Source organism: Pipistrellus hanaki (genome assembly GCF_964339955.1).
Source record: "Pipistrellus hanaki genome assembly, chromosome: X".
Taxonomy (NCBI): Eukaryota; Metazoa; Chordata; class Mammalia; order Chiroptera; family Vespertilionidae; genus Pipistrellus; species Pipistrellus hanaki.
Genome location: NC_140524.1, coordinates 44,168,157 through 44,190,590, shown reverse-complemented (window position 1 = coordinate 44,190,590; position 22,434 = coordinate 44,168,157). Strand labels below are relative to the sequence as shown.

Sequence of the window (22,434 nt, the reverse complement as noted above, 5' to 3'; positions counted from 1 at the left end):
CCCTGCATACTGTACCTGACCTCTTTGCTACAGAAAGTACTGGATTAAGTCCAGGCCTATTACCAGCGGTTTAGGAAGAACAAGGAGGCTGAAAGACAAAAGATTGAGTTGGGGACAGCATAAGAAGAAGTCAAGAAGAAAGGCTAATTAATGCCCTTATCAGTAATGGCTCTGAACCAAGGCACCCAGATTAAGGCATACAGCTCAAGGTGACTGAAATTTAAATATGGTTTAGAATGGCATCTGGTTGACAGCCACTAATTTAACCACTCTCAGCTTCCTACAACAACCAAAACTTGGGGCTGAGAAAAAGAGAAAATTCACAACACAGAAAATGGAAGCTGAGGGTGTTGGCAAGCTGGGGGCATGTAAGATAGAAAGGGCACATGTGACAATTGGGAAGCATGGCCTAAGATGCCCTGTTATGTTTGTACTAGTGGCCCAGTGCATGAAATTTGTGCACATTTAAAGGGAATTAGAAGAAATATTTTAATATTGCTATTTGCCCTTTCTCTGTAATAGAAGTGTCAGAGTTGAAAAAAATTAGTAAATGTATATGAAAATCTTCCCCCTGTTAGAGTCTGGGGTGCACCATGGGACCCAGAGTCAAGTCCCCGCCCACCTGCACATGCCTCAAAATCATGTGAGACCCAGACCTGGCCAGCTCCACCCACATTGGGTGATATCCCAGCTGGCTCCACCCTCATCAAGCCCCACCAGGCAGGGGGCACAGCCTCAGGTCCCTCATTAAACCACACTGGATGGAGGGTGCAGCCTCCGGTCCCCTGGTGCATGCCAGGGGGGACACAGCCTCAAGTTCCCTGGCACATCCTTAGGTCTCTTCACTTGGCACCAGGGAAGGGGCATGGCCTGAAGTCCCTGGCCCCAACACTGGGGTGGGGAACGCACCTTGAGGTCCCCACCAAGTCCCGCTGGGTAGAGAGGTGCAGCCTGAGGTCTTCCGTCAGGGCCTGCCGGGCAGAGTGTGTGGCCTAATATCCCCCAGCCCAGTGCCGGGGTGGGGGACACAGCCTGAGGTCCCCAGTTAAGCCCCACTGGGTGGGGGTGCAGCCTCAGGTCCCCCATCTTAGCCCAGCACCATGCAGCCTCAGGTCACTGCTGATCACTATGGAAACCCCGCCTCTGCTGTGGGTGCAGCCATCTTGTGTTATGGGAACCCAGCTTCCACTCTAGGTGACTGTGTGAGGGTTAATTAGAATATTACCTATTTATTATATAGGATTATCATATAAGATTTGTCATTTTATTATGTCTTCTACTAACATCTTACACCCTCACTATAGGTCTGCCGTATCACTTCCTAGACTCTTGCCTTGTGTCCGTTGCATGTTGAGAACTAATTCCCAGGGTTTTAGAAAATCCTTTAAATTTTATTTATTAAAAACTAATTCATACTCATTGTAAAACATCAAATAATACGAAAGATATAAACTAAAAAGTCTAAGTCGACCTATCCTTCTGCCCAATTCCAACTCCTCTGAGATTACCACTCTAATATGTTGGTATGTGACCTTCTAAATCTTTTCATATTCATTTACATACATGAAAACACATAATTTTTACATAAAGATATGATAGTATAAATTGTATCCTGTACCTAGTTTTGTTTCCATAATATAATTTTGATATTCTTCACTTTACTACATTTCTATGTACTACATTATTATTAAGACTTGCACAGGACCCCATAGATAAGGTGTTTTACCATGCCTCAGCTAATAGACAATTGGGTTGTCTCTGTTTTGCTCTTATGAAAATAAATCTGAATTGAATACCCCTGTACATTTTTTTTGTACAAGAGTGTGATAAACACCCATATATGTACAATGAATGTCTTTGTACATTTTGTACACATTTATAAGACTTTTAATATAAATCCTTTGAACTGGAACAAATTCTTTTACTATTTCAAAATGTTTGAAGTGTTGCTGTACTTAAACATATATATTTTTAGCCGAAACCGGTTTGGCTCAGTGGATAGAGCATCGGCCTGCGGACTGAAAGGTCCCGGGTTCGATTCCGGTTAAGGGCATGTACCTTGGTTGCGGGCACATCCCCAGTAGGGGTGGTGCAGGAGGCAGCTGATCGATGATTCTCTCTCATTGATGTTTCTAACTTTCTATCCCTCTCTGTAAAAAATCAATTAAAATATTTTTTTAAAGAGAGATTCTATTTTGTTAATTATCTAACAATATAAAGCAACAAGAGATGCTATTACTATATGTAGAGAGATGCCTACTCATAAAGCTGAGATTAAAACCAAGAATGGAAATGAGAATATGTTTCAGAATGAGAAGGAAAAATTTATCCTGCTACCTTGCCTCTCTTCCATAGGTAGGAGTGAGAGCCTAAGGCTTAGGGGAGGGTTTGTTTGGACATTTCCAAAGTACCTTTGCCAACAGGATGGGTTGGCCTACTTTACAATTCACAGAATGTCTTCACTGTTGATAATAGGAGCAGTGGCCTTCCTTCCTTAGAGAAGACAAATATTTGGCAAGTCATCCTGAAAGGGAACCATGTTCTACTCTAGATGAAGGCTTTCTAATGTTTGGGGCTACGATTTCTTTGCATTCATGTCCTGGCCCTGGTTACCAATTACACAGTGTACTAAAATGGTTATAGGTTGGTGATGATGCCATTTAATTTTTTCAGGAAAGGGAAGAAATATGGTTTTAGACATAGACCCTTTTATGGAGTTGCTGGGAGAGTAGCCATGGGGAGAGGAAAGTTTGACCTGATGCTGTGAAATATTGAATTATTTGAGCTATTCACACTTACTGCTTCTCTGTTGGCAGGTTGCCGGAAGATATCACCATCAGAATGTTCCCATGACAATTCTCCTTCCCCTGTTTATTAAAAAGAAATACAAAAGAATCATGCATACATAGAAGGGAAAAATATCACCCTTGTAACCCAGGGTGACATTTTTGGTTCTACAATCCCAAAATTCTCCAGACATTTTAGCTATTCTTCACAAAGCAACCTATCTCTGGGTGTGCCTCATTTGTCAAAATAACTCTGAAGAAAGTTAGTACTTTGCAAAATGGATCATGAAGCATTATTACTCACAATTTTGAAGATGAAAGGGAAAATCATCCCTTTCCATTTTAATATAATAATCATTGTCACCTTTGCTTACCTTATTCCAGGGACAATTAAGTATTTTGGAGGTCATACTTAACTTGTGTTTAAACTACCCTTAATAAATGAGAGCTTTGAGTATTTGGTCTGCCATGATTTGTTAAATTCACCATTGTATCTCTGAGAAGTTATGATATGATCTGAAAGTGAAGGTAAGGTTGAAATGTTTATATAACCAATATCCAAGATATCCTTTTCTACTTTTTTTGTTTTTGCCTGAAACAACTTTCTCTAAGTCTCTATATCAACTCTTTAAACAGCTAACCCTTATCATTGCTGTCTTCCAGAGTAACTGTCTCTAGGAGTAAGATTTTACTTTTAGCCTGGAAAGCAACAAACATACAACAGATATTGATATTCCTCAGCTGATTAAAGATAAAAAACTAGAAAACAATTCCCAAGAATATTACCTGTGTTACCTATGACCAAGCAAGCAGATGGGAGAAGCTTGGTCTTAGAAATATTTGCACCACTCAGTGAGTACTATTTATGTGTGTGTGTGTGTGTGTGTGTGTGTGTGTGTGTGTGTGTGTGTGTATAGATTAATAGATACAGATTTATCTATCTATATATCTGGCTGAGGACAAATCCAATAACAAATCAACCATACATATCATGTGATAACAAAAAATACAAAATAATATAAACAGTAAGAATTTTCTATTTCAATTCATCCCTTAAGCTTTCAAATCCTAAGTCTAAATAGTAATATGTTTCTGGTTTAAGCATATGGTAGTACTCTAAAAGAAAAAGAAATAAGATTATTGGATTTTAGGGCTTGAAAAAGACATTAAAATTAATTTTATAGCAATATAATCAGTGATATAACAAATTATGACTTTAAATCTTCATGATTCTGAGATCATCTTATGGAAAAATTATGAATTTTGAACATTAAATGGAGGCTATTTTAATCTTCCTGAAACACTCACTTTGACTATATAATTGTAACATTCCCAGATCAAAACCCACAGTGGGCTCCCATCCAAAATGCTCTATAATTAGCCAGGACCTCATCTTTATTGAGCACTCACCTCCCACCCAACTATCTAAGCTACCCTTTGACCTCCTTGCTTTTTGTTGAACATGTAGCTCCCATTCTTACTTCTATGCTTTTGCTCATGTTATTCTTCTTCTGAAATTTTCTTCCCACCACACAAACACTATTGCTCCCCTGTGCCTATGGAAATCATTTTTTCTTCCTCTACAAAGTCTTCTTCAAGCACTCTTACATATTTCCAGTACTTAGCATCCTATAGCCTATGAGATGTATAGGAGTTCAAGCATAACTTTGTCTAATTGTTCCATTTAACAGATGGAGAAACCAATGATCAGAAAGGAGAAGTATCAGCCATTCAGTCACATAATTAGTTCATGAAAATTAACACCAAAACCCCAAATTTTCTGGCTCTCAAATAAGTCTGCTATTATTTGTGCTATTTATGGTTATATCACCATCATCTATAGCAATGCGTGGGCAGAGTGTGGGCAAATATCCATATCACAATGTTCACTCAATAAATACCTGTCAAATAATGGAATTGGAAGGCCTTCTCTGACCACCTAAAATTTCAAAACCCTCTGATATTTCTTATCCTCTTTCTTTTGCTTTTTGATCTTAGCACTTAAATTATCTTACATTTTATGTATTTTATTTATTGTCTGCTTTCTCTCACTAGAATTATCCTAGGAGCTAAGGCTTCAAATGAGAATAAGGATTTTTATTTATCATGTTCACTGATATAACTCCATTACCTGGAAAAATGCTGGGCACATAGTTAGTACTTATTCAATATTTCTTGAATGAATAATACTAAAATATTCTATAATATTTTCTGCTGTAAAATGTTTCCTTCACCTGGCTTGTAACCCTGAAAAGACTATAAATTCCTTGAAACCAGAGACCATGTCTTAGACCCCACTGTGTACTACCTACATCACTAGTTCTCCAAGTGTGGTATCTGGACTAGCAGCACCAACATTACCTGGGTATCTGTTAGAGATGCAAAATTGTGGAACCCACCCCAGAACTACAAAGTCAGAAACTCCGTGGTGATCTGGGTTTTGACAAGCACATCTGAGGATTATGATGCATTCAAGAATTTGAGAATAACTGGGCTGGACACTTAACATTTTCCTGGGTATCCATCATGCACTGTTTATGTACTGAATTGAACTGCAGTTACAAATATAGAACTAAGTGCTTGACCAATAGTATACTCATCTCTTTCTTGTTATTCCATATCTGAGTAAAGATGGTAGACAAAATCTACATGCAAACTATGTGGAAACACTGACTGACCCTGTAACAGTGGTGATGATTTCACCTTTGTTTATGTCTAGAAAATAATGCCCAAAGTCAGTTCATATGCATTGAAAGCTTCCTGGGTGGAGAGCCTCATATGGGTGGAGAGCCTCATAATAAGGCAGAAAGAGGAGAGAAATCAGACTTAGGCATTGCCCTCAATATATTTACAATCTGTTTGGAGGTAACAGGAAATCAATATAGAAAATAACCTAAAACATACACACAGACTAACAACTGAATATACAAATGGAATGTATGTGCTTAGTAAATATTTAATGGGTGAAGTGAGCAGTCAGGTGCAATAACAGGAAGCTTCCCTAAAGAATTTTTAAGTCAGTTATATGGGCTGAGGTTATATCAACCTAAAGAAATGGCATTTGCAAAGGACCAGAGCTTTGAAATTGCAAGTCAGACACTGGTAATGGCAAGCAAATTGTGGCTTAAATATTAATAGAAACTTCTCATGTGAAACCAGAGAAATGGGGCTGGTGGAAAGAGAAACAGGGAGAGAGAGGATGAAAGAAGGAGAAAAGAAGAGAGGAAGGGAGAAGGACAGGTTGTTAAGATAAATATTAGTGGTCAAAAATTGTTGCAAGAACTTCAAAAAAGAGGCTTAAGAATTCATATTTGATACCATTACCAATTTTTATGCAAAGGTTTCTATGATTAAAAATGGTATTTGTGGAAGTGAATCTTGGCACTGAGCACTAACTAGTTAAGAAGCTACTGGAATCATGGAGACCAACCAAGAGGCAGTTTTAACAATATGTGATAGGTCATGAGAATCTATAAAATAATGGAAAAGAAGGGTTAAATCACACGGCTACAGTTTAAAAGAAAATGAAAATAACCCAATGGAAGATTTGCTAATGGAGGAGAAAAAAGTATAAAATAGTTCTAGGGTTGCAAATCTGGAGAATTGGGAAATGGCATTGTCTTTGACAGTCACTGTCTTTGACAGTGACTGAGTGGTGTGAATACAGTGAGTAGCCAGGTTATTATGATCTCTGAATGCATAGTAATCTGGCCATTCAGTGTATGTCCTATATAATAAAAGGCTAATATGCAAATTGTCCCCTCAACCAGGAGTTGGACCAGCAGGCAGGTTGGCCAACCACCCATGTCCCCTCCCCCTGGCCAGGCTGAATGGACTCCACCCATGCACAAATTCATGCACCAGAATATATATAGTGGCCAGATTATTATGCATTCAGAGATCACAGAGATCATAATAATCTGGCCACTCAGTGTACTTGTTCTGCTGTAGCTGGCAGTGGTGGCTCTTAGCTATGTTCTGAGCCAAATAAAAATATGGGTCTAGAGAGAAGACTTGAAGCCATACAAAGTTCACTGGCAAATGTCAAAGCAATATGTAAAAGCCATAGGATATTATTTCAAGACTAATCTAAGTATCCAAAAGAGAACAAATTACAAAATAAAAATGATAAAAAAGGCTCTCTTCATCAAATGCCCTTTTAAAAATATAGATTTAATTATTGATATTGACATGAAATATTTACTCAGCATGGCCTTCTGAGAAATTCAGTTTACTCCATTTAGACCCTACAGTCTCAACAGGCTTTTAAGTAGTCTTTAATACATTTTTTACTTATTTTTTATTATTGACAGTATTACAGAAGTCTCCCATTTTCTCCCTTTTTGTCCCCCTCCACCCAACACTTGCCCCACCCCGAGCTTTACCCATATTATTGACTGTGTCCATGGCTTATGCATATCATATATAATAAAGAGGTAATATGCAAATTAACTCTCATGCCCTCACAAGATGGCTGCCTACGACCGGGCTGGCTGGGGGGTTAGTGAGGGACGACCAAACAACTGAACAGCAGGCTGCATGAGACAACCAGGCTGGTGGGGGGAGGCCGTGAGGGGTGATCAGGCCAGCAGGGAGGCAGTTGGGGGTCACCAGGCCAGCAAAGGGGAAATTAGGGGCAATCAGGCTGGCAGAGCTGGACAGTTGGGGGCGATTAGGCTGGCAGGGGGTTAGTGAGGGGTGAACAGGCAGGAAGGCAGGTGAATGATTAGGAGCCAGCAGTCTAGAATTGTGAGAGGGAATAAACCTACAATCGAACATCCCCCAAGGGGTCCCGAATTGGAGAGCAGGCTGGACTGAGGGGACCTCTCCTCCATGCATGAATTTTGTGCACTGGGCCGCTAGTCTATACTAATAAAAGCCTAGGTGGCATCTCACCCTTGCATCATCATCACGAGATGGCTGCCGCCATGTTGTCACAAAAAGGCTGCCCCCACATCATCACAAGATGGCTACCACAAGATGGCCAGCAGGAGAGGGCAGTTGTGGGCGATCATGTCAGCAGGGAGTGCAGTTGGAGGCAAAACAGGCCAGCAGGGGAGGGCAGTTGGGGGTGATCAGACTGGCAGGGAGGGCAGTTGGGGGTGACCAGGCTGGCAGGGGAGGCAGTTAGGGGCTACCAGGCCAGCATAGGGGGGCAGTTGGGGGCGATTAGGTTGGCAGGGGAGCAGTGAGTGGCAACTAGACTGACAGGGTGGGCAGTTGGGGGTAACCAGGCTGGCAGAGGGAGGCAGTTAGGGGTGACCAGGCCAGCAGGGGGAGGAGGACTGTGAGGGGCAATCAGGCTGGTGTGGGGGCAGTTAGGGGCAACCAGGCAGGAAGGCAGGTGAGCGATTAGGAGCCAGTGGTCCACAATTGTGAGTGGGACTAAACCGACAGTCGGACATCTCCCAAGGGGTTCTGAATTGAAGAGGGTGCAGACTGGGCTGAGGGGGACCACTGTCCATGCACAAATTTTGTGTACTGGGCCTCCAGTCTATACTAATAAAAGCTTGGGTGACATCTCTCCTCATGTCATCACAAGATGGCCACACAAGATGGCTGGCAGGGGAGGGCAGTTGTGGGCGATCAGGCCAGCAGGTAGGGCAGTTGGGGGTGAACAGGCAAGCAGGGGAGGGCAGTTGGGGGCTACCAGGTCAGCAGGGAAGGGCAGTTGGGTGTGACTGGGCCTGCAGGAAAAGGCAGTTAGGGGCAACTGGGCTGGCAGGGGAGGGCAGTTGGGGGTGATTGGGCCAGCAGCGAAGCTGATAGGCGCCAATAAGGCCAGCAGGGGAGCAGTTAGGGGGTTATCAGGTTGGCAGGCAGAAGCAGATAGGGGCAATCAGGCAGGCAGGCAGGCAGGCAGGCAAGTGGTTAGGAGCCAGCAGTTCCAGATTATGAGAGGGATGTTTGACTGCTGGTTTAGGCTCAATCCTGCAGGGATAAGGCCTAAACTGGCAGTTGGATATCTCCCAAGGATCCCAGATTGGAGAGGGTGCAGGCTGGGCTGAGGGACACCCCTCCAGTGCATGGATTTTGTGCACTGGGCCTCTAGTATGCATATATGTTATTTGGTTAATCTCTTCCTGCCCCCTCCCATCCCCAACTGAGATCTGGTATTCTATTCCATGAATCTATACTTCTGGACCTATTTTGTTCATGAGTTTATTTTTTTCATTAGATTCCAAATATAAGTGATATTCGTGTTTTTCTAAATGGCTTATTTCACTTAGCATAATACTCTCCAGGTCCACCGTACTTATAATCAGTCAGAATCTCAAAACAATATATAAGCATATAGTCTCTGTTAAATGAGGTATCATGGCAAAAACAATGAGGCAAGTGGGTAACAGGCATGGGAATCAACTATTAATACCCTGTAACATAAGTTCAGATGAATGTGTCACAATAACTTAAGTTTTTGCAGACAGGTATGTCTACCTAATTTGAAAAATTTCACTTTGTTAAAAACTACTGAAGTCATTCTTTAAGCTGGAATGTTCTATAAGTGGCTGCTAAAGGTTTCAGCAGTTTAGTTGTCCTATTTAATATGAACCATACTTAAAATGAAATTATCTTCTTAGATGTTCACATTTTGTGCAACTATAAGTAGTTCTCTAGACCTGGGCAGGTTCTGTTGGAAGCTGAAAATAAATTTGTCCATTTAGAATCTTCAGTGTTTATATCTATTATACATTTAAGAGACAAATATATAAAAGAAAAAAAAGTAGTCACTGAATCTCTAAAACACCGTTTCCTTCTCATTATTTTTCCTGATTCACTAGACAAATTATCTAGAGTGAGAAAGAGAGCCTCTTTTTTCAGCCAAGGTTTAAAAAACCCCCACAATGATTCTAATGTAGTCAGATGAATTTCAGTTAATTCCAAGAAGCAACAAGATGTGATTTTAACCAGTTTTTAAACCAAAATGAAAAACAACTCTATTGTACTGTATGTCAAACAATATTCATTTAACCTTAAAAGCCACATATGTTGTTTATTTGAACCTCAATTATACTCTGAGTGGTACCCTATGGAACTGGCTTGGCTTTCTGGTAATAGAACAAGTATTTGAAAATGGTCAAAAGTTAGGCTAAAATTAAGACTTTATAACTCCCATTGCTTCCATTAATCTTTGGGTAGCTTGGGCAGGTCACAGAAGTAAACTCTGTCTTCTCAAAAAGACAATGAGATTTTGAGATACTCATGAAAATAATCTTCAGACAGCAAAACTATGCTGGCATGTGGCCTCTTCTGAACCACACACATCATTAACAGGGTGCCACCATAGATCCCAATATATTTGGGAGAATCTAGTCTTATCCATTTTTTTGTAGGCATAATTATTAGGATTAACTCTCCCAATTTCAAAGGTGTCTTTGTTTGGATGATAAATTATATGGTCACACTAATCATAAAGCAAATAAAACTAAGTGAATCCCAGAGATGGGGAGGTGATCTCTGTTACAAGGGAAAATGATCTCTGTATTTTTAGAGAAACACATTGAAATTAGCAGAATTGGGGCAAATGGTTAAAGGGCTTTTGAGGGAAATTTAGAGAGAGCACAGAGAAAGAAATTGATCACAAAATCTCCACCAGGTTCTGTGGTGGGCCATGTTATAGCTAGTTCTCAGTACCCAAGCTGGAGATTAAAGAAAAAATTAAAAGCTTTCTGTTGGGGGGCTCTGTGAAACATCTAATTCTACAAATTCTGTTAAAAGGGAGACAAGTAAGGTGAAATCCAAGGAAAGCTCTAAAAAACATTACTATGAGGATTCTCCATTGGTAGACATTTGAGCTCCAATAATGAGGTATTGCAAGGACATTTACTTTTTGTTTGGGCTGTCTTATTATTTTTAGCATAATATCTGCTTGAGAAATACTAAGACACAGATAAAGGAGAAGTTCCTGCCAACAGTAGCAAGCCAAATTTGAAGAAGAGTACAAAAGTATTTATCCAGAAAAATTAGAAATATGTACTTAAAATGCATTGTGAGAGTATGTGTGTTTGCAGTAAAAGAGCAGGGGAGAGGGGATAAAGAAACTATTAACTAGATCATGCTCATGACCCATGCTGCTTTTTCAGTGGAGATGTGACTAAATAGATGCAAGTTTATAGTTAGAAATGGGGTATTTACATCCCATGGTAGTCCCAAAGAAAAGAGCTGGAAGTGTACCATATCTGCCCCTGAGAGAAGAGTCATCACAAACTGTTCCTCTCAGTTAACAGAATTCCCAAAGTTCTTTCACATCCCCAAGTTGAGAGGCAGTATAGTATAATGGCTAAGAGAATAGCCCAGAGCCGGACTGCCTGGTTCCAAATTGTGACTCTTCCCCCTTCTTTCCTCTGTCACTTTGGAAAAGTGAATTAACTTCATTGTGCCTCAATTTCCTTATTTCTAAAACTAAAACGGAGACAATAATACCAACCCTATAGGGTTATGAAATTAATTGGTATAAGCAAAAAGATTAGAACAGTGCCTGACACATGGTGAGTGTCATATAAGTGTCAGCCCATTATTACCTCTTCCTCTTCTTTCAATCCTTTCTCTCAACTTCTTCTTCCTCTTCAAGAGTAGCTTGCACATGGGGAAAACCCAACTTAAGGGATTCCCACCAGTGGGCTAGGTATTTAACAAAGGAAAGAGTCTAGATTAAACAAACAAACAAAGCCTAGTCAAAAAAGAAAATGTATATCTCCATATAGAAAGGGATTGATTTCATTTCTAAATCATCAGAAGCCAGAGTCCTGAAGTTACAAAATAAATGTTTGCAGAGATTCCTTCAGCTCATACTTCAGAACTGCCTTAGATTATCTCATAATCATGGTAGTACTCTTCTTATTTTCATTCTTTTAGAAAAGAAGTTTACATTTTAATTAAAATCCTTTTCTCTCTTGGCTTAAACTGAGCCTTAAGAGGACAGATATCTGTTTCATTGGGAGGCAGTACAATTTACATAGTCATAAAATGGAGTGGTAAAATTCCAACTACCCAAATAAGGTAGAGTCCTGTGCTATCATATCCATTAACGGGAAAGAATAAGCAGAATAGAGAAGGGAAACTCAATAATCTACTGGTGTTTACTGTCTGGTCAACTTGGGAATGAAATTCAGTCAGTTAAAGGTCCTTCTTGTTTCCATAAACACCACTTTGGTTTCTTGGCCCTGTACAAAGAAGACTGGACTATTTGGTGAGAGTAGGGGACCTAGGTCTGGTCTTAATAGCCAAAAAAAAAAAAAAAAAAAAAAAATAGATATAGTCATTCCAGCAACTTGATTGAATTGACTTAATAATTGTATCAACTGCCCACTTTGCCTATAATATGGAGACCTGGAATTTGTAAATTCTTACAGTTGTAGTGTAGGTAATATTCAAATGTGATTCCTCTGCCTGACATAGGTCCTCTTTCTCATGTTTCTTTTCCTCTGTTTATACTATGAGTCAACAAATCAGATTAATTTTTGTAAATGTTGGGACTCTATGCTCAGGAAGACTATTATAATGAGAATAATGTGCATATCCAGTGGTGTGTTTCTGGGCAATCATAGCATCTCTTGAAGTAGTTAGAAGGACAAAGTTAAAGGAAGAGTGGCTTTAACCACCCGTGAAGAAATAATTGCTCTGAAATGCCCCACTAATAATTCATTATTTTTAACGTAGAACCAGACTCAGATACACATAAAAAAACCTCCAACCCCATAATAAGGTGGGGCATTATTGACCTTGACAGGATATCCCAGATGGCTAATTAGGAGCCATCACTATTAATTTATTAAACTCAGTATAAAAGTCAATGCTGTCTCATGTACTGTCTGAAGAAGAAAAATTCTAGACATAAGAGACATGCCAAGAAGGAACATAATGACTTTAGAGGGGTGTGAGTGCTGGGAAATTTAGCAAGAATGTGAAGCTGAATTTTGAATGCAAGGGGTGGAGAGAAAACAAAAACAACCTGACTAAGAAAAGTAGGTAAGGATGGAATCTCTCAGATGCTCCCATCTTCATTAACTTTTTAAAAGGGGTTACCATTGGTTGTCAGTAGCTATGAAAAGATCACAGTGTTTCAATACATTTTGAAGTTTAGTTGAAAGCATACTATCTCAAAAATTAAGTCAATTTTTAAAGTGATGTTTCTTATGGTTTTCTTCCTATCATTATGCTCAAGCAATAATACTGTTTTCTAAAGAAAATGTGAACAAGAACAAAACAATTCTAGACTGATATGTGAGGATCTATATTTGAAGTTGCTGTTATTTTCTCCAGTTTTCTTTGATTTTGAAAATATTTGAAAACCTTGATAGATTTTTTATGATGTAAAACAAGGAAATACCTCATTGACCATTTCCATTGATATCTTTGGGTCCCAGTCAAGATGGCATCTGATATGAAACTGTGCTGCTTTTTAAAAATATATTTTTTATTGATTTCAGAGAGAAAGGGAGAGGGAGAAAAAGGTAGAAACATCCATGATGAGAATCGTTGATCAGCTGCTTCCTGCATGCCCCCTACTGGGGATCTAGCCTGCAACCTGAGCATATGCTCTTGACCAGAATCAAACCCAGGACCCTTCAGTCTGCAGGCCGATGTTCTATCCACTTAGCCAAACCAGCTAGAGCACTTTGGCGCTCTTTAAAAGATAAATCATGAGTCTTAGATAAAGTGAAAATTGTTATGAACAATGACAAATTGATTTTAAATAATTGCTTCTAGTTTAGGTTACCTTGAAGGAGTTAGCATAATATCTCAATTTCATAAAATAGATTCAATGTGTTCATTAGACATGTGTTGGATAAATCAGCTTGCATTGAGTAAGTTGTAAGTTCAGTCATTTCTCCTGCCTCCCAAACCAGGACTGTACTTGTAGCACTGTAAAGAGGATATATAACTGTGACTCTTTTTTGATAAATACATTACAAAAGATATGCTTAATACCATAAAGGGAAACAGAGGAAAATGAAGACACTCCTTTCCTTATAGAGGTTCCCAGTTGAGAAGCCAAGTCCCATGAAACAATGAACAAGATGAAAAATATTTTAAAATGCTACTAACCAGACTAAACACCAAAAGTAGACAAAGAAGGAGACTAATGAGAAATAGATTAATCAGGCAAGACTATTTAGAAGAGGTGTGACTTAACCTATGCTCTTGAAAAGTGGGTAGGATCCTAATTGGAAAAGAGAAGAGAGAAGCTTGTTCAAGCTTGTGGGGAGTAAGAGTTAAGACAGGCACATAACAGGAGTGAAGGAGGAAGGAACTTATGATATTATAGAACAGAAAGAATCACCAGCTCAGAGGAAAAGATGTGTGTGTTGTATCAGAGACCTGAGGATGAGTAGTAGGTGAAGGAAGTGTCAGATTATGTTGTGTTTTTTTTTTTTTTTTTTTTTTTTAAAAAAAACACACATATTTCTTTATTGATTTCAGAGAGGAACGAAGAGTGAAAGAGAGATAGAAACATCAATGATGAGAGAGAATCATTGATCAGCTGCTTCCTGCATGTTCCCTACTGGGGATCATCGAGCTTGCAACCCAGGCATGTGTCCTTGGCCAGAATCAAACCTGGAACCCTTCAGTTCAGGCTGACTCTTTATCCACTGAGCCAAACTGGCAAGGGCAAAGTGTCAGATTGTTTTACAGAGGGCCTTTAGAAACAAGCTGAAGACTTATTTCACTTATAATAATACCCTCTAGGTCAAGCATGTCAAACTTGAGGCCCACGGCTTGCGTGTGGCCCACAATGAATATTTTTGAAGCCCAGCCAATATAACAGTATATAAGAAATATCTTAATAAAAATTTCATAACTCAATTTTTACAATATCCTGTTATACATAATTATCAATAACTAACTATGTTTGCTAATTACTGATTACTATAATCATGTTGCATTCATTTCTCTTACATGCCTTATGTGCAGGTGCACCATTTCTCTCCACTAATACTAACAGCGAATATTTTAGCAGCCGATTGCCATATCATTAGTCTTGGACTGACTTGTCTGGTGTATGCAACAGAAAATATTTTGCTTTCAGAGAATAAGAAAAATAGGTTTATTTGTGTTGTGCTTATTAATTTGTGCAATTATTTAGTGTTGGATAAGTTAATGTTCAAGAAAAATATTAATTTTTATTAAAATGTTCTATTATCTTATGTTAATGAATACCCATTTATTTCATCTCTTTGTATTCAGCATGTCTCTATCGAAATAAACCTACATTTCTGTGAAAATTGAAGCTTTTTTTTTTTTTTTTTTTTTTTTTTTTTGCGGCCCACATAAACTTAAACCTTATTTGGCCTGTGTTAGCCTTTGAGTTTGACATGATTAAGTAGTTCTTTAAGAAAACCCTAGAGTATTATACGGCATGTACAATGAAGGAAGAACAGTATGGACACTCTTACAGGATGAGGTGGCTGGTTTCATGGTGTAATCAGAAGTCAGGGATCCTGGGATGATAAGACAGCCACCAGTTATTTCCTTGCTTAGTGCTTGCTTGACAAATGTTCGCTGAATGAAAATAGATATTTACATTCAGGCATCTTTAAGCCTAGAAAATGAGAAAGGTGGGACAAAGGTGTTCCACTATAGTTGGGAGAGGGCAGGTTAAGGCTTTGATGGGAAAGATGAATACAGTGGTCTTATAATTATCTGCCTATGCCAGTGTGCCACACATGTCCTCTCTCTCCCTTCACTTCTATTCACTAGGAGAGGCCCTCATCACACTCCTATGAATGGCTGCTACCAATTAGTATAAGAATTTGGGACTCTAGAACCAGGCCAAAAAGTTTTAAATTCTGGCTCTGCCACTTACTATCATGTATCCTTAGGCAAATCACTTAACATCTCTGTCTCAGTTTCCTCATCTGTAAAATGTGGATAATAATTGTTCCTACTTTATTGTAAGGATCAAATGAGCTATTATACATCTAAATCCTTCAACTGCTGTACGTAACATAGTAAATGCTACATATATATACCACCCAGCAAATGCAAGCTTGCCTCTCAATACAGTTGATAGCTTACCCCAAATACCTCTCTCTTGTCTAGAGTCCAAGTACATAGCCTTTCACTTTGCTTTGGCAAGATAGGCAGGAGACAGGAAACAGAAATGATAAATGGTAGAGGGAAATTGGGTGTTGGTTTGGGTTTGAGATCTGCCTGCCCAGAATGTGGCAGCAATACAATCTCTGAAGAGATGTTTTCTTCTGATAAAGTTTTCCTTAAGGTTCCAGTGGCTGTTTGTGCTACATTTTTAGTCCAGATGAGGTTTGCTGAAGTGCCAGCAATGACATGAACCCTGCCAACACTATGCTGACTGCCCTAGCCTCTGAGATGTGTTTAAACAACTGGAGCTGAGATTCAATTTGTGGCTAATATTGCTGTCAGACCCAAGAAGAAAGGCATACATTAGTGTTTGGTGATAGGGCAGAGGGCTGGTTTCAATGGGGCCCTTTATATTAAAGGTTTGCAATTTCAGCATTCAAAAAGTTACTTCTTCTGTAGTATTTTGCCTGCAATTAGGGTGATCAGCATATGGGAGAAGTATGTCTGGATTCACTGCCATATGATGAATATGCTTATAAAAGATATACCTTTGTAAAAACATAATTTCAACAGAAAAAACCCAAGTGCTTCAAAAATTAAAACTTCCAGGGAGTTTAAATCACATCATATACAACTGAAAAAGGCAAAGAAATTAAAGGCAGAGAAAAATCATCAATTTTACAAAATGTAGGATTTAGTCTTTATAGGGAAAGATACAAGATACTGCTTTTTTGGGGCTGGAAAAGAGATGGCAAAGAAAGGATTTAATGGACTGTCAACCACGTGAAAGGGCAATACATGATCATTAATTACTAGCTTTTATCTGTTGATTCTGATAACATGATAAAAGAAATTTAAATTGTGACAAGAGAACTGTTGAGAAAATGGTTAGTTCTAGGATCTGTTACACAAGAAGGACTAGAAATAAAGTTCTGTTTATGGAAATTAAGTAAATGAAAAGGCAAGACTATTGGAATTAAATAAGGTGCAATTCTACTTAACTCCAGGGTATTAAATATGGTAAATATATTTAAATATATAAATTTATATTAAATATAATAAGTACATATTCTTTTCATAGAATAATTATCACTTATTAAGCAATAATGCTAGACCTTTTATTAACAGTCTATGTCATCTCAGTTAATTTTTACAACCTTTCCATGGGTCATAGATATTACAATCTCCATTTTCTTAGCTGAGGACACTAAGGTTCTGAGTGGTAAAGTAGCTAGCCCAAGATAACATCTCTAGTGGGTGGTAGCTCTGCTATGTCAAATCTATGTCTGGCTTCTGAGCTATGTGGTTTGTAGTACATTACCTCTCAGATACAGTATTATGTATTTTTGCAGTTTCCATTCTTTTGTTAATTGTCCTTCAGTTTAAATTTCACATCCTTTTTTTAAAAAAAATCTCAGCTAACAACTAGCTGGTTACATAAGCAACCACGTATATACCTCTGCTCAGTATGGACCCTCTTCTCTTTGGAGCAGATTCAAATTAAGTTGAGGCAAGATGGGAAAAAAGAGGTGAGGAGCAAAATACCCAGATTTCCTGGCTGAAATGTAATATTTGTACTGAAGTACAATACACACACACTTTAGAAACAGGTTATAAAATATCCAGGGCTTTATTAAAGCATAAACCAAATTAGGCTACAAATAAATCCATATTGACTTGTGAGGGTTGGTACAAAGAACATATTAAAATGGATGAACATATACTGATACTCAGAATAGGTCATTTCTTTTTTAAAAAATATATTTTATTGATTTTTAACAGAGAGGAAGGGAGAGAGATAGAGAGCTAGAAACGTCGATGGGAGAGAAACATCGGCCAGCTGCCTCCTGCACACCCCCTACCGGGGATGTGCCCACAACCAATGTACATGCCCTTGACCGGAATCGAACCTGGGACCTTTCAGTCCACAGACTGACGCTCTACCACTGAGCCAAACCGGCTTCAGCAGAATAAGGTCATTTCTTATGAAAAGAAATATTAACTATTGAGTCCTTAAGTGAGATGAGGAGAAAAAAAAAAAACACAAAACACATGGGGATCATAAATAATACCAGGTAATTTCTTATTGAGGATGAACCAATGTACAATCTACCACAGTCAATTCAGAGGAAGAAAATACAATCGTATTTAATAGCATCTAATTCAAACTTTGACTAACTTTCTGACAATATTTCCCAGCTACTGTGCATTCATTCAAAGAGCACCTACTTCATGCCTAGTACAGTGGGAGAAAAGAAATAGATGAACCAGAAATAATTTCTCAATTAATAAGCTTACACATTGGTAGGGATGATAAGACATGAGCACAAATAATAAAAAGCAAAATATGACAAGGAAATAAATGCTGCTGGAGAAGCACATATAAAGTACGAGGTGTCCTAGAGAGAAGGGAGTTTTACTCTTAAATTACTAGACTAGTAATTTCCAGTTATAAAATAAATAAACCATGGGTATATGGAATATAGCAGAGATAATATAGTCAATCATATTGTAATACTTTTGCACAGTGACTGATAGTTACTAGACTTATCATGGTGATCACATCGTAAGTAGATAAATGTTGAATCACTATGTTGTAGACTTGAAAGTAACAACTATAATAAAAATTTTTTTAAAGGTTCATGGAGGAAGTGGTACTTAGGCTTGCCTTTTAAGGATAAATGGGATTTAGGGATGGAGAAATTAGGGATGGAGCTGGGAAGGCAGAGAAAGGAGAAAGACCTTCCAGCTGGTATTTATCAAAATATAGCCTATTACTTGTGTTAGAATCTGAGGAGGCTGCATTTGAAGTAGGGCTAGAGGAACTGGCAGGATTTTCACAAGCAGGGGTGGAAAGAGGGTTTTCCAGAAAGATAAAGCACTCCCTTCTTCCAACCCTTACTGTTGTTACCTAGGTAGCCATTTTGTCTTCTTTCCCTCCCAGCTCCTCATCATAAAATAGTCTCCTCTCATTCACCCCCAAGTTACTTGCCATATGTTTGGAACTAGATGCTCTAACTAGTGGTTACTTTTGTATTGGCTTACTCAGACTTCTAATAGTCACAATTTAAATGCAGTAAACCAAAATTCAAACCATTATTTCAGGCCACCCCTAGTCATCTACAAGGTCTTAGGACTGGTTTCTCAAAGCAATGGTCTGTAGACTTCCTGCATCAGATTGGACGATGGAGACTCTTAAAATGAATATCTTAGCCTGGCTATAGTGGCTCAGGGGTTGAATTTCAACTTAAAAACCAGGAGGTCAGGGTTCAATTCCTGGTCAGGGGCATTTAGGAGGCAGCTGATCCATGATTCTCTTTTATTACTGATGTTTCTAGCTCTATCTCTCTTTCCTTTCCTCTCTGAAATCAATAAAAATATATTAAAATACACACGCTAGGACACATGTGTCAAACACAAGGCCCGCGGGCCAAATCCAGCCCGCCAGGCCTTGCAATGTGGCCCGCACCGCGCTGTCATCACTGCACTCCGCTGTCAGTTTATGACATTGTCAGTTTATGACTGTTCAGTAAACCATTCGGCCCGCGATTTAGGCTGGATTTTAGATTTTGGCCCCTTCTCTGATTGAGTTCGACACCCCTACCCTAGGACCTCGCTCCAAGTCCTCTGAATCAGAATCTCTATAATTATGGTTCAAGGATCTGAATCTCAACAAGTTCTTCAGGTATTATAATAACGAATCACACCGAAGTTTGAGACATATTGAGAGGCACAGGCAAAAGCCAACAGAAACTATGTGAGTGGAACCTGAGGTGCATGAATGAAAGAATGTGGGTCTATAAAAGTAAGTTGAGGGTAGAGCTTGGAAGGCCTTCACTTTCAGAGTCAGGGGATTGACTTGCATTTTACTGGCAATAGGGAGTTAACTATTCCTTTCAGTGTCACAGTAGCTTGGTTAAGAGCCTAAAATCTAGAGCCAGACTGTCAGGGTTTAATTCTTAGCTTCTTGATTCACTAGCTACACGACCTTGGATAAGTTTTTTTTTTTCCCGATTTTGTTTTTCCATTATAGTTTACATTCAACATTATTTTATATTTGTTTCCGGTGTACAGCATAGTGGTTAGACAATCACATACTTTACAAAATGTCCCCTCCCCCCCAATATTTCCAGTATCTTCCTGGCACCACACATAGTAAAAAAAAAAAAAAAAAAAAAAGGTGAAGAGATTAATAAGTACAAATTGGTAGCTACAAAATAGTCATGGGGATGTAAAGTACAGCATAGGGAATATAGTCAATAATATTATAATAACTACATACGGGACCTCGGACAAGATTTTAACCTCTTCCTGCTTCAGTTTCATCATCTATAAAGTGTTTCCCAAAGTGTGGTAAGCGTACCCCTAGGAATACGGGAAGAGTTTGGTGGGGGTACGCATTGCACCGGAGTTTGGTGGGGGTATGCACTGCACCATGCTTAGCTGCGCCTAATTCTACGTTCTCATGAGTGAGTACGAGGGGTACTCAGCGTTATGAAAATTATAGAAGGGGTACACATATGTCAAAAGTTTGGGAAACACTGATCTATAAAATAGGGATCATGGGATTAAATGAGTTAATATTCGTAAAGTGCTTAGAATTGTGGCTGGAATATAGTTAAGTATAGGTGGCAGCATAAAGACTTTTGAACAGGGGTGTATCATGGATAAAGCTATCTTCTGGAAAAATTAAGCTGGCAGTAATGTATATTCATTCCCTACCAGAAAATCCAATAATTTTTCCTTCTCAGTGGTTCTCAACCTTGGCTGCACACTGGAATTACCTCTGTCACACCCACCCCCAGGTCTGGACATAAATATACCAATGTAATTCCAATATGTAGATATGATTGAGAACCAATGCTCTAAATATACTTCAAATTTGTCCATTTTTTTGTTACCAAATCCTCTTTATAAGCAAGAGAGGATTTGTAGGTCCTCTCTTGCATAGGTCCACTATGCTAGGTCCTCTTCCTGCATTATCTCATTTGAACCTAGCAACTATTTGGAGGTAGGTATTACATTTATCCTTAACTTAAATATTGTTAGAGAGCTTGAATACATTACCCGTATTTTCCGGCGTATAAGACGACCCGCTAATTTTACAGTTAAAACATAGGTTTAGGCCTATATTCGCTGTTTAAGACTACCCCCCACTTCAAAGAAAAGACTTACTTTGCCGTCAAGATCTGCAGGTAATTTTTGTGCAATTTTGGTCTTTTGCCCCCGATTTTCGGTTGACTTTTTTTTCATTTCAAAAGTCGTCTTATACGCCGGAAAATACGGTACTCATAATCACTCAGGTAAAAAATAGCAGGGCTGGGATGAGAGCCAAGGTAGCCTGGCTCCAGAAGCTTCATTTGAACCACTACTTTGCGCTGTGCCCTTAGACTAGTGCACACTCCCATATTAGTGAGACTATTAGACTCACCTTTTCTCTGGTCTTTCCACTTGCTTTATTGCCTCCCTCAAATCTAATTTGGACACAATAGCTGGTGAGATCTTTAAAGTCATAACAGCATCATGTCATGCCCCTGTGTACAACTTTCCAATGGCTTCCCAATGCACTTAAAAACTAAAATCCAAACTCTTTATGCCCTGGATGGTTTGTTCACCTCTCAAGCCTCATCTTCCAATTTTGACCATAAATACTATATATCAGTGTATATTTCAGCTACACTGATCCTTATATTCCTTGAACACTCTAAGTTCTTCTCTGCCCAAGGCCTCTAAACTTCTTGCTTTTCTTTCTACTTAGAATAATCTACCCACAGTATATTTGTATGGATGGCTCCTTTTCATCTTTCAAGTCTGAGCTTAAAAGTTATCTCAAAAAGACCTTCCCAATCATTCAATCTATTGAATAAATGCCCTCACCTCTTATTTTCCATATCAGTTCTTTGTTGATTTCCTTCATAGTATCATTGTTCCTCAGAATCCCTTGAAGTTTGGTTCAGGGTCCCCCAATAGCTACCAATATGTGAGAATACTCAAGTCTCTCATATGAAATGTGTATTTGCATATAACCCATATGTATTAGGTGTATTGGTTAACAATGCCGATTTTGTAGTCAAAGAAAACACGATAATATCAAGAGAAACATCAAAAGTGCTTTATTCAAACTAATGTCTATTGCTAGCTACACATTTCCCTATCTTTCAGATAATTTGTGGATAATGTCCCAATAGAATTTTTCTTGTTTTGAGGCAGACCATTCAGAGACCCAATTTTCTACTTCTTCCTATGTTTTGAAGTGCTGCTCAGAAAGTGCATGTGCCATAGATCAGAACAAGTGGTAATCTGAAGGAGCAAGGTCTGGTGAATATGGTGGGTGGGTTAATACTTCCCAGGAAGATCGTTTAACGTGTCTTTAACTGGTTTTGAAGTGTATGATGGTATGTCATCATGAAGCAAAATTACTTTGTCATGTCTTCTGGCACATTCTGGTCATTTTACTAATAAGATCAAAGCATGTTTCAAATTGATAGATTATTTGTTGTCCATAGCGATCAGTATTAATGGTTTCACCTGGTTTTAGAAGCTCATAATACACTACACCTTCCTGATTCTGCTAAATGCAGAGCATTGCCTTCTTTCTGAAGTGATT

At 38.8% G+C, this 22,434-nt stretch overlaps 1 protein-coding gene across 3 annotated transcripts in view; it reads right to left on the bottom strand.

The window, feature by feature from the left end:
- CHRDL1 (chordin like 1) overlaps window positions 1-22,434 on the bottom strand; it is a 179,000-nt gene that overhangs the window by 27,640 nt on the left and 128,926 nt on the right. For all 3 annotated transcript variants that reach the window (XM_084870475.1, XM_084870474.1, XM_084870476.1), the window contains exon 7: window positions 2,800-2,867. In XM_084870475.1, the coding sequence (XP_084726601.1) occupies window positions 2,800-2,867 (68 nt within the window). The remainder of the gene's footprint in view (window positions 1-2,799; window positions 2,868-22,434) is intronic.